Source organism: Monodelphis domestica, chromosome 4 (genome assembly GCF_027887165.1).
Source record: "Monodelphis domestica isolate mMonDom1 chromosome 4, mMonDom1.pri, whole genome shotgun sequence".
Taxonomy (NCBI): Eukaryota; Metazoa; Chordata; class Mammalia; order Didelphimorphia; family Didelphidae; genus Monodelphis; species Monodelphis domestica.
The window spans coordinates 32049184-32064436 of NC_077230.1; the positions used below are offsets into that span (position 1 = coordinate 32049184).

Sequence of the window (15253 nt, forward strand, 5' to 3'; positions counted from 1 at the left end):
TCAAAAAAAGGAAAATATAAATGATTAGCAAATCATTATTCTAACTTGTTTGGAAATCAAAATTTACCATTTTAAAGGCCCTGAGGCCAGTGGGTATTTAAGGACTATTTGTAGAAGCAATGAATGATTAAATTTCGAACAGTACCTCTCAAGGTATGAAAAATACTTAAGGTCAATTAATTTTAACTAAAATGTATTAATGTAATAATGTAATCCAAAGCAATGAATAAGATAATGCAATGAATGTCTTTAAGGTGTTTATCTAATAAGTAAAATGCATTCTTTTCTGTTAAAGAGAAAATTAGAAGACTTGAGCACTGACTGGAAGGCAGTAAATCATTTACTTGAAGAGGTAAAGGGAAAGCCAAAAGGATTAGCATCTGGACCTACTGTTCCTGGTGTCTGTAAGTACAATAGAGTGAATTATCTTTGATTCTGCAATTAAATATGAAAAGAGAAAATTATATCCAGTTTTTATTAATGTTACATGTGTGATTAGTTTTTTAAAGATATCTAAATATAGTGGATTTTTTGAAAATATAGGGGAAATCTTGATCAGGGAGTCACAAAAGCCTTTCTTAAAATTAATATTAGGAAAACCTAAAGAGAGCTTCAAAATTTTTTGAGAGCAATAATGAGAAATATAGCGCAAGAGAGAAAAGGAGATAGAGACAGAGAGAAGAATAAAGAAAGAGGATGAGAAAGAAGAGTAGGAAAAGGAAGAAGGGAGGAGAAACATACTAGTCATCCAAGCAGACATGGATAGGGAAAAAAAAGTCTCCATTTACCTATGTTGTAATCCTTTCTCAAAAACAAAAGACAACAACAACAACAAAAACAATTTCATGTGGTTAGTCTTTATTTGACATAAAATCCACTTAGTGGGTAGATTTGAATACAATATTGGCTCTGGTTCACCAGGAGAAAGAAGCATTAATATAGTAGTAAAGTTGTGGAGGGATGGGAGAAAAAACCACTCAGCTTTGACAATGAAACAGAAGTAAAATCATTTTGATATTGCCATGCTTGGTCATCAAAGATCTATAGCATGATTCGAAGTATGATGAGAAGAGAAAGGTAAATCATTTTTATCTTTCATTGCTAATATTCTAAATTGGCTGGATTTTTATGGCTATATTAGCCAGAAAACATTTTAGCAGCAGATACAAACACTACTTGAATTAAAACTCACTTTACAACTTAAGGACTAACTTCTGTTGTTTTGCTGGGGCTTTCTGAACAGTCAGAACTATCTTCAGTGACATAGGAGGACTGAACATGATGTGCAATTATTTTTCTTTTTCAGTCTGAGGCACTAAACTTGCTATGTCAGAATCTGTATTCATCTGATTATGTCAGGTCCATTTCTTTTTATGAGCTGTAAATTTGTGTTTCCTCAGCACATAGGCATTCATTTTCGACTACATTGTTGTCCACTTGAATTTGTTTTCCAGCTAGATAATGTTCATAAGCCAGTTCCATTTTATGAATGGGTCATGTTCCAGAAGTTCATATCAGAGTCAATTGTTGGTATCTCTCAAGCTATTTTATCATAGAAATTCTGAAAATAGTAGTTTTGCTCTCAGTGCATATCACAAATGTCGATAAACAGATGAAGAAACTGAGACCCAAAGAGGCAATTTAACTTCTCCAAAGTCTAATCACTTGAAGATACAGGACTAGGGGAAAAAAAAACTGTCTCTTGATTCTTAGTCAGATGTTTTTTAAACACATGTGGCTTGTTTCCTCCAAAATTTAATTTTGATAAGTTCATCCAGTGTTCTAACAACTAGGCATCTCTTTTAGTTGGCATGTCATAGATACAGGGTAATAACAGTTTATGGCCTAATCATATCCCTAAGGCATTGCAGGAGTCTGAAGTATGTCCTGAGTTATTAAAGAAAGATCAAATTATATCCAGAATTTTTTAATATCAAGCCAATATTATTATAATTGTTTTACAATTGGTAATTCAACATATTATGGTCAATAACTCCCAACCTTACATAGTATAAAGAGTGATGCACTGAATGCCAAAAGATTTTGTTACAAGACTTAGTTTCTAGCACTTTGAGGTGATGGGTGAATTCCTTAACAGCTAAGTCTTAGTTTTCTCATCTGTAAAATGGGAAAAAATATGTACATTATTGCCTTTAAAGGAATGTCATGAGAAAAGGGCTTTAAAAGCTCTAAAAATGTTATTGCCTCTTCTGTATTTCAATAAATGAGATATTGAAAAGACTATGCATATTTTTTGATGCTTAGCAAAAGCCCTTCTTTGCCTTAGCAAGAAGCCTTCATGAGTTTTAACAAGCAAAAAAAAAAAATTCTTCCCATGGCCAATATCACCTTTCTGGTGAAAAATTTGAGAAATTAGCTAATCTTGTCCTTGGATAATGAACCTGAACCATTTTCCTATCACCTTGGACAGGATAACAGTATATTATTTAAGGAAGCAAGATATTTTCATATCTAAATGTATATCCTGTTTAACTTTAAAGTTTAAAGTATAACTTTAAACAGATATTCGGTAATAGGTCAGCTCTATTTGTAATACTGGGTTCACAATATATTGTCTGGAAAGTGGAATTAGGAAATAGTACCCTACTACACATTAGGATTCAAATACAAGAGACATTGAAAGGAAAACAAAATCCGACAAAAATATCTTTATCCCTGGTCAGTGACTTGTGAACTCTAGATTCAATTCCTTCATGTTGCTTCATCTTGAGAATAAGAAATTCTAATGATTCTTTTTCTGCTTTGCTAAATCAGGTGCATAAATGATTCAAAATTCTGATGCTGTGAACCATCACTCACATATTTACATTTAAGAGAGAAAAGAGAATTTCTGAATACTGTAATCTCTACAGCTGCCTCCCATTTGCCTTTAATTCTTTGCATTTTGTTGAATGAATGGGTGAGTCAACATCCATTTAAAATCCTTACCATGCACTCAGCACTGTGCTATAGGCAGCAAAAAGCAGAAGACAACTTAGCCCCTGTTCTAAAGACTGTTAGATCTTGCTGGAATCATGGAAATGGGCAAATACAGCCTCATGTACAGGAGGAGGAGTCAGGGAGTCCCTGACTGGTTTATATACAAATGGCTTTCTTCAAATCCTTATGTAAGGACCTAACACATCCTGGCAGAATGATTCAGAAACCAGAGGAACTCTTCTATATTCTATGATGCTGCCATTTGGGAATTCCAATTCATCCTCCATTTCCTTTCCTGTCCTCTCTATTCCATTGTTGCAGAACCAGGGACTACAAAAGATAACCACTGAGAGTTCCCAATTCAGTTCTCTGCTTCTTACCTTGGGATTATTACATAAGAAACTTAGAAGTGGAAGGGACCCCACTTTAAACCATACTTGTGGATTGCATCCTCCCAAATTCAATTCTGATAAACATAGATTTATCTGGCAATCTAGCAATTAAGCATCTCTTGTTGTTGGCATGACATAGCTATAATGTAATATACTGTGATCTAATTTTGATAAAATGGACCTATTTGGTATTCTTGCAAGCAGGAGACAATACGGTAGAAACTAAATGCATTTGACATAGAAGATTTGAGTAGGAATCCAGAGATTGAGGATTCCAGTCTTCACTCTGAAAGTGATTAGCTGCATGACTTTGAACAATCTGAATTGTATCTCTGTGCCTCAGTACTCTCATCTTTAAGATGAGGACTTGGGAAGAGATCTAGGAATCCAAGGGCTTAGCCAGTAGATTTCAAGTATCTAGGAATTTAGATGGGGGGGGGGTGCAGAATTTCATCTACATATAAATATTGTTGATTTCCTCTGTAAATCTAGGTATTTTATTTTATTGATTTAATAATTCTCTGAAAAGGGGTCTATAGCCTTCACCAAATGGACATAGGGGTCCATGATGCACACTCAAATGTCTAAGTACTCCAAGAGTAGATAATTTCCCTTGGTCTTTGGTCAGACAGGAATCAGTCAATAAGCATTTATTATGGACCAGCTTTTCACTGAAGTATAATGAAATTAAGGACAAAGGCACCATGAAATATTTCTCATATGGCACACATAAGGAAAAGCTTCAGTTCTTGGAACTAATAAAAGTATACTGTACCTAAAGCTGCCTACATTTCTCAGAATTAATTAATGCAGAATCCATCGACCTTGAGCAAGTTGCTTTGGTTTTTGTGTCCCTCCTGGATAGAGTTCAAAATCGTGCCCCAGTTTTTAACCATTACCACTATGTAAGCAAAATGGCAAGATTTATCAGCCTACAAATCAAAAGGAAAATTATATGTTTTAAGTAAATTTAATGATGATTATTTAAAAACACACAAAATTATAAAATAAAGATTAAATTCAAATCCAGCCTTAGACATTTACTAGCTGCATGATCCTAGACAAGTCATTTAATCCCTTTCTTTCCTATTTCTCTCACCTGAAAAATAAGGACAGTAACAGCCCCAAGTTACTCAAATTGTTGTGCAGAAAAAATAAAATAATATTGTGGAGCCCATCACAAACCTTAAACATTATATAAATTGTAATCACTATTTTTCAAATTTATCATCTTTCAAGACTGAATTTGAAGGTATACCATACTCCTAAAATGGATAATTTAATTATATGTTTCTTATAAAATAAAAAGAAAGGGCCTATTTCCAAATAAAGAAAAAAGAAATGTCTAGTTGCTTTTATAGTAGTCAAGTTTCAAAGCCTCAATAGTCAACTAAACACTTCAGTGCTGTTACTTTGATGCACATTGTTTTGTACTGTTACAAGAGGAATATTTGGAAAACAAACAAACAAGAAAAGGGGAAATGGTAGATAGTTGCAGACACTTTAGATTTATCATCTTTGGCTAGCTTTAGATGGAAATCCTTCAAAGATCAGGAGGCACTTTCTCCTGTATTTGTGTTGTTTACATTATATATTGCCTGGCACAAAATACAAAGAGGCATTCATAAAGTCCTATTTGGATATTCTATGAGCATGGCACCAAACTATTAAAGAGTGGAGGAGGTATATGGGAAGATATTAGAGTATGTTTGTGTATTATGAAGGGCAGGGAAAGTGTGCTATCAAACCCTTAATTGGAAAAGAGAAAAATGAATGACTTTGGATGTAATTTATTTGTTCCCATTTGAATTTTTAAAGGTGATTTTCATTAAATTTCAAGCTATTCCCTTGAAAAAATCTTTTCTCTTTCACTATTAATTGAATTTTATAAAAGCAAATAAAGAAATCTAAGGCCAGGTCAATTTGTTGGGTTCTTGTTTGTTTTTACAGAGGTTAATTTGGGTTCAAATGTTACATTACTATATGTTTTCCTTCCTGTTTTTAATTGGACACTTTTTATATCATGGAATTCAGGTTATGTAAACTGTACAGCTCCTAAAAATATGGGAAAAGACATCCACTTGTCTGCATACTTTTTCTTTCTTCCTCTAAATGCAAACCCTTATTTACTTGAAGAACAGAATACCCCCAAACTAAGAGAGAGCTACTCCAATCCCAGGACAATCTCCTATTTCTGTCCCTACCAATGACAGCCTTGTTACTGTCACTGCCAGACTGGGTGAAATCTGGATAATTTTTAAATAATCTCGGCTGGATTAGACTGTGATGACAATTGTTAGGGGTGGCCTTAATGTCAACACCATATTTAAGTTCCATATTGAGAAGCAATGAGACCGTCACAAGTAATTGAACAGTTAACAAATCGAAGTTTACTTTGTCCTAAAACAAGGAGGATGTGCAAGAAAGTTATAGTGGGACTTTGCTTCTCTGGTTACTGCCTCTGTCATTTCCATACTGGCCAACAGGGCAGAATAAGATGACTCATTTGTTCTTTAGAAATCTCCCAAGTCCTGAAGAAGCTATTTGGCTCAGAGGATAAAGAGCCAGTCCTACAGAATTGAGATCCTGGGCTCAACTCTGGCCTCAGACATTTCCTACTGTGAGACCTTGGGCAAGTCATGTCAGTGCACCTCCCTAGCCCTTACCCTTGTTCTTCTGACTTGGAACCATTTCTTAGTATTGATTCTAAAATGGAAGAGAAGGATTAAAAAAAATTAACCCTCTAAAGAAGAAGGACTCAACTCCTTGTGGATAGGACTTTTTCATACCCTTAGGTGACCAAGAAGATGCTTGTTGAGGACCAAGAAAAATCCCTTGGACAGCTTTGCTTCCTTTTAGGTAAAATTCATCCCTATTGTAGAGAAATAGGGAGCCCAGGTCCTACCATCACAATGTAGTGAGTGAAATCCAATGCTTAAATAATTAAAACAACCTAATTTATCCATACTTTTGCTTATTTTTATTAACTAGATATAAAACCACTCTGAAAATACTCAAATTTCTCCAAATCCATAGTTGAATATTCTGCAACAGTCTGTGAAACCACATAATGAGAGAAAGAAATTAAATCTATATCCTGTGTCTGGATATCTTATAGCCCTGAGCATTGACAGAGATATAGCCTGGGATTTGGCAGCAGCAAAATATATATGAAACAGTGTGCAATGAGGTTTCACAATCTGATAGAACATATCATGCCACATGATAGTGGTAAGAGTCATAACTGATAATCGAATACCGGCAGGCTGAAGTCATCGTTAAGGGGGAAAAAAAGTCGTTATATTCAGGCAGTATATATCAGTCTTTTTAATCAGTCTCATGTATGAGAAATCACACCATCAGCAGTATCATTTTTTCATATGAAGGACAGTGATATACAGTGAAATCTCTATTATTCAGAGGTTAATTATCCATTTTGTAAATTATGCAGGTTCTTTTTTTCTCTCCCTTCTGACCTTTTGACAGTTTTATTGCTTGATTATTAATTCTATGAGAGAGAGAGAAGGAACAGGTAAAGAAGAAAAAACTCCAATTAGTCAATTTTTCAATTGTCAGTAGCTACAGCAAAGAATTTTATGGAGGAGGAGGCTGAAAACTAATGACTAAATGAAGTTTTCAGATTATTAGAGGATTTCAATTATCCATGCCCTCCATTACCACAGATAATAAAGGGCGCGAATGCCTTCACCTTGGTAGATTATAAAGTTTCCCTAATCGAGTAGCCTTCCATGGAATCCTCAGAAATCTATCACTGGATGATAGCATAGGAATTAAAGCATTTCAAGAATTATTCCAGGCCACATTGAAATCAGCTCCATTGTGACTTTGAGTAAAGGCAAGTATGATAAAAATGAAAAACAGTACCAAGAAGTGACAAATCATTGTTGAAAAACTGCCTAGTTAATCCTTAGAAAACAAGGAAAGACAAAAGCAGGTGGGACTGTTATGAATTCCTCTATAGTGTAGTTTGAGTTTCTTGAAGTTGGAGAATAGAAAAAAAAGCCAAAAAAATAATAATAACAGTTGCTAATCATTGCTATGAAGAGCAAGGAAAAAAAAAAACTTGTTATATGGAAGGCAATACAAAGATTGGACACCAAAAATAAAACTTGTAAGAAGCATCCAGATGAGCCTGTAGCAGCTGTCCCTCTTCATCAGTCTGTTAAACAATAAGTCACAAAATGTTTTAGAAATGTTTCACTTCTAGTGAGCCTGAAAGACTCTTATTGAGGGAATGATGAATTTTGATGGATAATCAGAGAAGCAGTATATTGAAGAACTACAGAAATTCCCAAATGGATATAGGGTAATACAACATGGTCTTGAACCATGACATATCATGAAAGGTTAAAAAATATGTTTCAGAAAAGATAAACATTTTTCAGTGACCTAACAATTCACTGATTCAAACCCTAATGAAAATCCACTATGGCTATGTCTACAGCTAGACTTAGAAAAATGAACCTTCCATTAAAAGTATGTTTAATATTCAATATGATAAATGATTTCATGACAAAAGAATTAGGAATGTGTCAAAATCTTTTTAACACAATGACAAATCTTGTATAATAAGTGATTGTAAGAAAAGGAGGCTATACTAATGATAGTGATGGATACTACTGTGCTATAAGAAATGACAAGCAGGATAATTTCAGAAAAATCTGGAAAGACTTACATGAACTAATGCAGAGAGTTGTGAGCAGAAACAGAAGAGCATTGTATATAATGACAGCAATATTTCTTGAACTGTGAATGACCTGTTTATGCTTAGCAATTCAGTGATCCAAGTCAACCCCAGAGACTTATGATAAAAAAATAATCTGTCCTCAGAGAAAGAACTGATGGAGTCTTAATAGAAGCTGAAACATATCTTTCATTTTCTTTCTTCTCTCTTTTTAATTTGATATCACTTCTTCAAAATGACTCACATGGAAAAAATGTTTTTATAAATGCATATATAAAATTTATATCCAATTATTTACTATCTCTGGGACTGAGATCAAGGAGGGAGGATCAGAAGAGAGAATTTAAAACTCAAAACTGAAAAAAAATGTTTAAAATTATTTATACATGTAATGGGGGAAATAAAATGTTATTTTAAAAAGGACATGCTATATATTCAACCATTCGTAAAGATGTAAAAAGTTGGAATGTTTCTTCTATTAAGTAAAAATGTAATTATTTTTCTTTTTTATTTGACATAAATTTCTAGATGTCACATCTTTGTTTAACAATGTGTCATTGTGATTTCAGTCGGGACAATCTTTCTATAGGCTACTACAAATTATGATTGCAATTCAAAGCCATTCCCTCTTGCCACATCATCAATGAAAAAAGAGAAATGCTTCTCCATAGACCTGAGTCCCCTGATCTGTAAAATGAAGGCATTGGGTTCCGTGACATTAAAATCCCTTTCCAGTTCTAAATCTATAAATCTGTGTTTTCTTCTATATAGGAATGTACAAGTCTTGTTTAACCATAAATATTACCTTTAAGTTGTTTCTCATCAATTTTACTTCATTCATATTAGTCCTCTTTTCCAAAAGAACTTTAGATTCTAGTGTGATGTTAGCCAGCTCATCACAAATACATTTAGAGATAGAACCTATCCTGATATATGTTGATGTGGAATTTTTAGAATAGGGGCTAGATTTGTTCTTCAGATAGAAAACTCCTGGGAGAGGAAACTCCTTCTACCAATGTATCTCCTCTTAGAGATAGCCAATGGGGAAATTTGGTTTGTGTGATTATATGTATTTGTTCAATTGAGAGTTGTCTGGGCAGGATAGTGGGATTAGAGATAGGATAGGGAAAAAAAAGGAAAAAATAGAGGGTCATGGAAGCATTTTTTTTTAAAGAAAGAGCATAAGACAGGACAGAAAGAATTATTGAATCAGGAAAACTTTGAAATGTATAGCTTGAATTTATAATGCTACATATTAATAATATATATAAAATGTTATATATACTATTATAGACTATATATTAAAATTAAGCTATACAGAATGGAAATTCCCAACTTCACATAAAATCCATATTTTTAAATTTTTATTTTCTATGTGAAAATACTCATTTTATTTAGTATTTGTAAAGGGTGAAATTATGGTTGAGACTAAAAAAATTTTAATTTAAGTGGTCACCAAGGGAAATCTCAAATAATAAAATACCCAAGTCAGCTGCCAAATTTTATGTTGATTTAATTACAACAGGAGGAAGAAAATATTAGAGGGTGTGAGAGAGAGGGAGAGAAGGAAAGGAGTTGAACTCAAAAACCACTCTGGCTCAGGCTGAGCCAAAGAGGGAGTTTAAGACCCTGGAGAGCCAAGGCAGAGAAAGGGGTCAGTCCTTATCACTCACGTGACAGGTCTGAAGGAAAATAGTCTGTGGGGCTCCTCCAAGCTCAAGCTCCAGGATCAAACTGAACTCTAGCCCTCTCCACAGGAAGTCATGAGAACTCTAGAGGCTGTTCTCCACCTCACTTCCTGCATCGCACGTGTGCCAATGGTGGCTTAAACTTGACTTAGGACAGCCCAGAGGTCTGTCCTTTTTTTGCACATGTCTGTTGAAGGCCATTTTCTCAGATAATTAAATCTTGAGTTTGATGCAGACCTTCCTAATCTTGTTAAACTCAGAAGGGAAGAGAAATGTAGTTTACAAGATCTGATTCTGTTATTCCAAGTATCTCTATTGTTATTGATCAGGAAATAGCTAAATCAGATCTTCTAAAGAATGGTCTGATTAGGGTGGAATAGTTTTAAAATGCACATATTTAAGATCAGAATAAAAAAAATAAAAATAAATTAAAAAACATGCAGCCTTAATTGGCTAGAGCGTTGAAAGTTTAAGTGACTTGCCTATGTCCACAAAGCTGTTATATGTAAAAGGCATGACCTGAACCCTGATCTCCTTGCTTTGAGTCCCATTCTAATTGTTCTGCAATATCTTGATCAGTGAGTTACTTCTATACTCAAAAAAGAAATCAAGATTATACCATTCTCTCTTTTTTAAATGTCTCTGCAGTCATTATCACAGCTATTTAATGAAACCACAGTCATAACTAAGATGTGGCAATCAGAGCTTAGCTCCAGGGCACCAAAATTCAGAAAGCACTGATAGTACTTGTACTTTATCAGGTAGAAAACTGAACTTAACACTGAACAAAAATAATTAGTTAAAATCGTAATTACACTCAGCAATAACCATGTTATCACAGGTTCCTCTTGACTGTTAGTGACCTGCATCAGGGGGCTTCTCTTCAAACCCTATCTTAGGGTCTCTTCAAGTAGCTCTTGAAGTCTGGATCTCTGTTTAAAATCTCTCACCTTACTGTCTCCTGAAACTCGAAAAAATGATTTAGGTAGCATGGTAGCATAGGTAGAATGCTAGGTCTGGAGTCAGGAAGACTCGTCTTTCATAGTTCTAGTCTTATTAGCTGTGCAACCAGGAACAAGTCTTTAATGCTATTTGCCTCAATTACCTCACTTGTAAAATGAGGGGGAGATGGCAATAGCAAAGCACTCCAATATCTTTGCCAAGAAAAGCCCAAATGAGGTCACAAAGAGTCAGACATCACTAAAATGACTGAACAACAATAGCAATATGGGATTCTTGTTCCATTTGGTCCTTTCCCTAGGTGCAAAGATGACTAATTATGGCTCTGGAGAGAAACCTCAATACTACCTACCAGGAGATAAAAGCATTTCACTGAAACTTCAGGAGAGCAAAGACTATATTTTTTGCCCTTTCTTTTTATCTGCATCACTTAACTTGATCCCTGGCCCATAACAAAATAGAATTATACAACCTCATACTACTGTATCTAATACCTGAATTTTTTAAAGGAGTTACCTTTCATCCTTGGGTTTTACACCTCCAAAGAGCTGCTTACTCATAAAGGCAGATTTTTTTTTCTATAAAAGGGAGGAAGTATTAATTCTAGTACTGTTTTATTTTTAAATCAGTCTATATTTCACCTAGATGAGAAGAGCAGTCAGGTTATTTTTCTGAGTAATTCTTTTTTTCCTTCTCCAAGGAAGCATATGCCTTTGTCTTTCACTTGTGGTCGGTGTTTAACAAATAAAAGCTGAGTTCAGAATTTAATCTTACACGTTGATTGGAGATATTTTCAAGGTCAGGACTGAGTTTCATAAGAAGTTTTATTTTTCAATACAACTGACATTTGCCGCTATCAGCCGAAAGACAAACTTGTCTAATAAAGCTTTCAGATTCAATTTACTCTCTGCATCCAGCTTGAGGAATCTCTGGAGGTCACACACAGCATGTAGTGCAACCCCAACAGGGAGAAGTGATGAAAAGAGCCTGGGCAAAAAGCTGACACTGTGCCTTCAAAGCTGCATGAATACAAATATAATAAGCAAGTTTATAGACATAAATCTCTGTGATTCTGGGGATTTCCATCTTGATCTCTGACTCCATGGAATATTTGAATTCATGGATTGGTAGCTATTATCAAAGTAAATAAATACGACAGATAAGGAAAATATGCTTAAACAACAGAGATCTGATGTAAATCGGGAAAAACAAGGTTGCTGCTTTATATTTAACTCAGTTATAGGGTCTCAGAGGCCTCTGAGTCTGATATGTTTCCAGTTATGAGACAGACATTTACAAATATATACCTGTTTCCGTTTCCATTTTCCCCAGGTTCTTGTTGAAAATGCTTAAGGTTCTTTAGGCCCACTGGCTTTGGGGCATGTGATTCATTCACCAGGAGAAGGGGACTTGTAGCTTTTGACCTAGACTTTCAAAGTGCTTTGGGAAATGATTCTTAAAAGTGAAGTTTAATTGAATTCTAATTCTCGTCTTTCTTTGCATGGCCTGAAATCCCCAGCCTAAACTAAAGTGGTGAACATAACCACAGGGTAGAAATGAAAATGCAGGTGGTAACCTTTCCAATTAATGCTCACCTCTGACTCTCTATCTGATTCCAGGCAAATGAAATTTACTTAAAATCTATTTTTCATTCCTCTGGAAGATATTGGTTCAGAAAGGCCAAAATAATGAGAATCTTGATATTTCAACCCTGTTGGTCCTTAGCTATACCACTGAAAATTCTTGACCTGTCAGTCAAGTACTGAACAGTCACTATAACAACAAAGTCATAACAAGAAGTTCTGGGAAGGACCAGGAATTATTTTAGCGCAGCGCCCTTATCAAATACAAAAATAATTGTTGTTGCTCAGTAGTTAAGTTGGGTCCTTCTACCAATGTAGGTCTGTCTCTTCTCCACAACTACTCTTAGACATAGCCAATGTGGGGATTTGATTTGTGTGTTTGTATATTTGTTACAAGAGTATTTTTTTTTGGTCCTTCAATTAGGATTTGGCTGGGAGGAAGACTGTAGAAATTATGGGGGTCTTTGCGATCGCACGTGGGGTTTTCTTGGCAAAGATCCTGAAGCAGTTTTCCATTTCCATCTCTGGTAGATATAGGCAAACAGTGGTTAAGTGACTTGCCCAGTCATGCAGCTAATAAGTGTCTGAGGCCATATTTGGACTCAGGTCTTCCTGACTCCACACTTGCCTAGTGCTCAATCCACTAAGCCAACTAGCTGTCTAAGTGTAATTAAAGAAGTACAGTCAGGGTGCTGGTTACTTACTCTCTTCTGTCTAAATGGGCTTCCATGGGCCTCCTTTCCAAGTAATTCCCTCTTGCCTCTGGAAATCTACCCTAGATGAAGTGCATAAGACATCATTACATAGTTTATCAGCATGGTCCAGTCAAAGGGGAATCCAAGTTCTGCTGTTTCATTTGGATTTTAAAATGTCCATTGGGTGTTTGCTATAGCAGGGAGTGCAGGGAGCCCTAGAGATACAAAGACTAACAGCGAAAAAGACACTCCCTGCACTCAAGGAGTTTATATGCTACTTGTAGGACAGAATCTGTAAGTAAATAAGTAGAGTAGAGGGAGAAAAGTAGAGAGAGTGTGAGAGAACCACCAGAGAAGGTAAAGCCTCACCAAAGATGGACACCTGAGACAAACCCTGAAAAAGTAATAGTCTGTGTGAGAGGAGAATTGAGAGAGCCAGTGCAGCCATGGAGAGTGGCTTGTGCAAGTGCATGAAAGCCAGAGGTGAGACTGTACATCCTTGGAATGGCTCATAATCCAGCATGGTTTTTCCATATAGTTTTGAGGGGCAATGATGCGAAATAAGACTAGAAAGGTAGCCAGGAGCCAGACGGTAGAGGGGTCCAAGTATGAGGCCAAGGAGACTTTACTATATTCTTATGGGCCAGTAACTGTGAATTGGGTTGTATAAGATAAGCTGTAGGGATGTGGAAAGAACAACTTAGAACCGAGTAGAGGAACTGAGCTAATGAGTATGCTGGCACCTCTCTGCCACTCTCCATTTCCTTGTAAGCATTCAGGCTGTGCTGCATAGTTGGTGGAGTATCCTGCTTCCCCTGTAGGCAAGCAAGCCTGTGCCATCTGTCCTTTCTCCTCCTCCGTCATTCAAAGTAACAGTATATACTATGGCTTATGCTCAGCAAGAGACACAAGAGTCTAGGATCTCCTCTACACCCTCCTCATGAGGAGGAAAAAAGGAAACACCATAGAAAAACCCTTAAGAGAAGCAGGTCCATAGCAGTTGCAAAAGCTACCATAGGAATGGTTCTATAGGAAGTAGCAGCAGCTACAGTAGCAAGCTTGATTCTAAGAAAGCTCCTGAAAAAATGAAAAATATACCACCAGTTAGTCCCACCATCCAGGCATCTGCTGTGCTCCTAATTGGTTCCTCCTTCTAGAAACAATTACTCCTAGGGACATGCAGCCTCATCCCATGCTACCCCAAAACCCATATTCATATAAAGGAAGAAGGAAATGTATTAGCTGAATTTTGTTAATTGCATAATTGGTAGATAGGATTAATATATATATATTTATATATACATATATAAATATATATATTATAATAGAGGCAGCCAAGAAATTCACTTGATCCATTTGGAGCTACACATATTTGTAGGGACATAATTTTCAACTGTAACCACCATTAAAACTAGGTATCAAAATAAAGTGAACTTTGATTAAATTTACTTCGTTAAACCATTAGAGTAAAAAATAGAAACAGAACCAATGAGCCTAAACCTTATTAGCATATGTGGTGTTTGACTGTGTCTAGGTTCATTGGCTAATTCCTTGTCAGTATTAAAAATTAGGATACATTCAATCACATTACATTCACTAAATATTATTAGTTATGTGTTTAGTGAGAACAAAGAGGGTGAATTGGTGGTATGCAGCCTTTTTCTTTTGTTTAGAAATTATTTCGGGATCAGGCTTGCTGATCTGAGAGAATTCTGAGGTTGTCTACCTAATCCCTAAGTCCATTAGTAACAATAAACACAAATGTCTCATTTTACCTGCTGTTATAGTTACCATTGCTTACTCTAGAACCATTCCAATGGTAGCCTAAATAATGTTTATGTCATCTTCGTAATACTTTTTAAATCCTTTTACACATCATTTTCTGACATTATGTGATCCATTTTCTCTCCCTCCTTCCTCCACAAACCCTTCCCCAAGATGGCATAACTTGTACAGATGGTCTTCTCCTACAATTCATATTTCTATGTTCATCATGTTATGAAAGAAGACACATAGCACTTACTCTAGAGAAAAATTCATGAAGAATTGTATGCTGTTTATTTCATCTTCACCTCATCCTTTTTTAGTTTGTTTGGGGTTTTTTTGGTGTCATTTTTAAATGTACCCAAAATATCCTAGTAGTAAATGTGTTTACAAATGCACACACATTCACAAACACAAACATATGATGTTCTCCATGCCTCCAGCCTTTTCCATTTTAAAAGCTATCATCTTTCTAAGATCTTTCTAAATCAAGGGTCTGACTATATTCAGATGCTTCATAAGAATT

General features: G+C 35.5%; 1 protein-coding gene across 11 annotated transcripts in view; it reads left to right on the plus strand.

Moving 5' to 3' along the window:
* The window catches only part of DMD (dystrophin), a 2399796-nt gene that overhangs the window by 1622852 nt on the left and 761691 nt on the right, over nt 1–15253 (plus strand). For all 11 annotated transcript variants that reach the window (XM_007493357.3, XM_056797113.1, XM_056797116.1 and 8 more), the window contains one exon: nt 296–404. In XM_007493357.3, coding sequence (XP_007493419.2) covers nt 296–404 — 109 coding nt within the window. The remainder of the gene's footprint in view (nt 1–295; nt 405–15253) is intronic.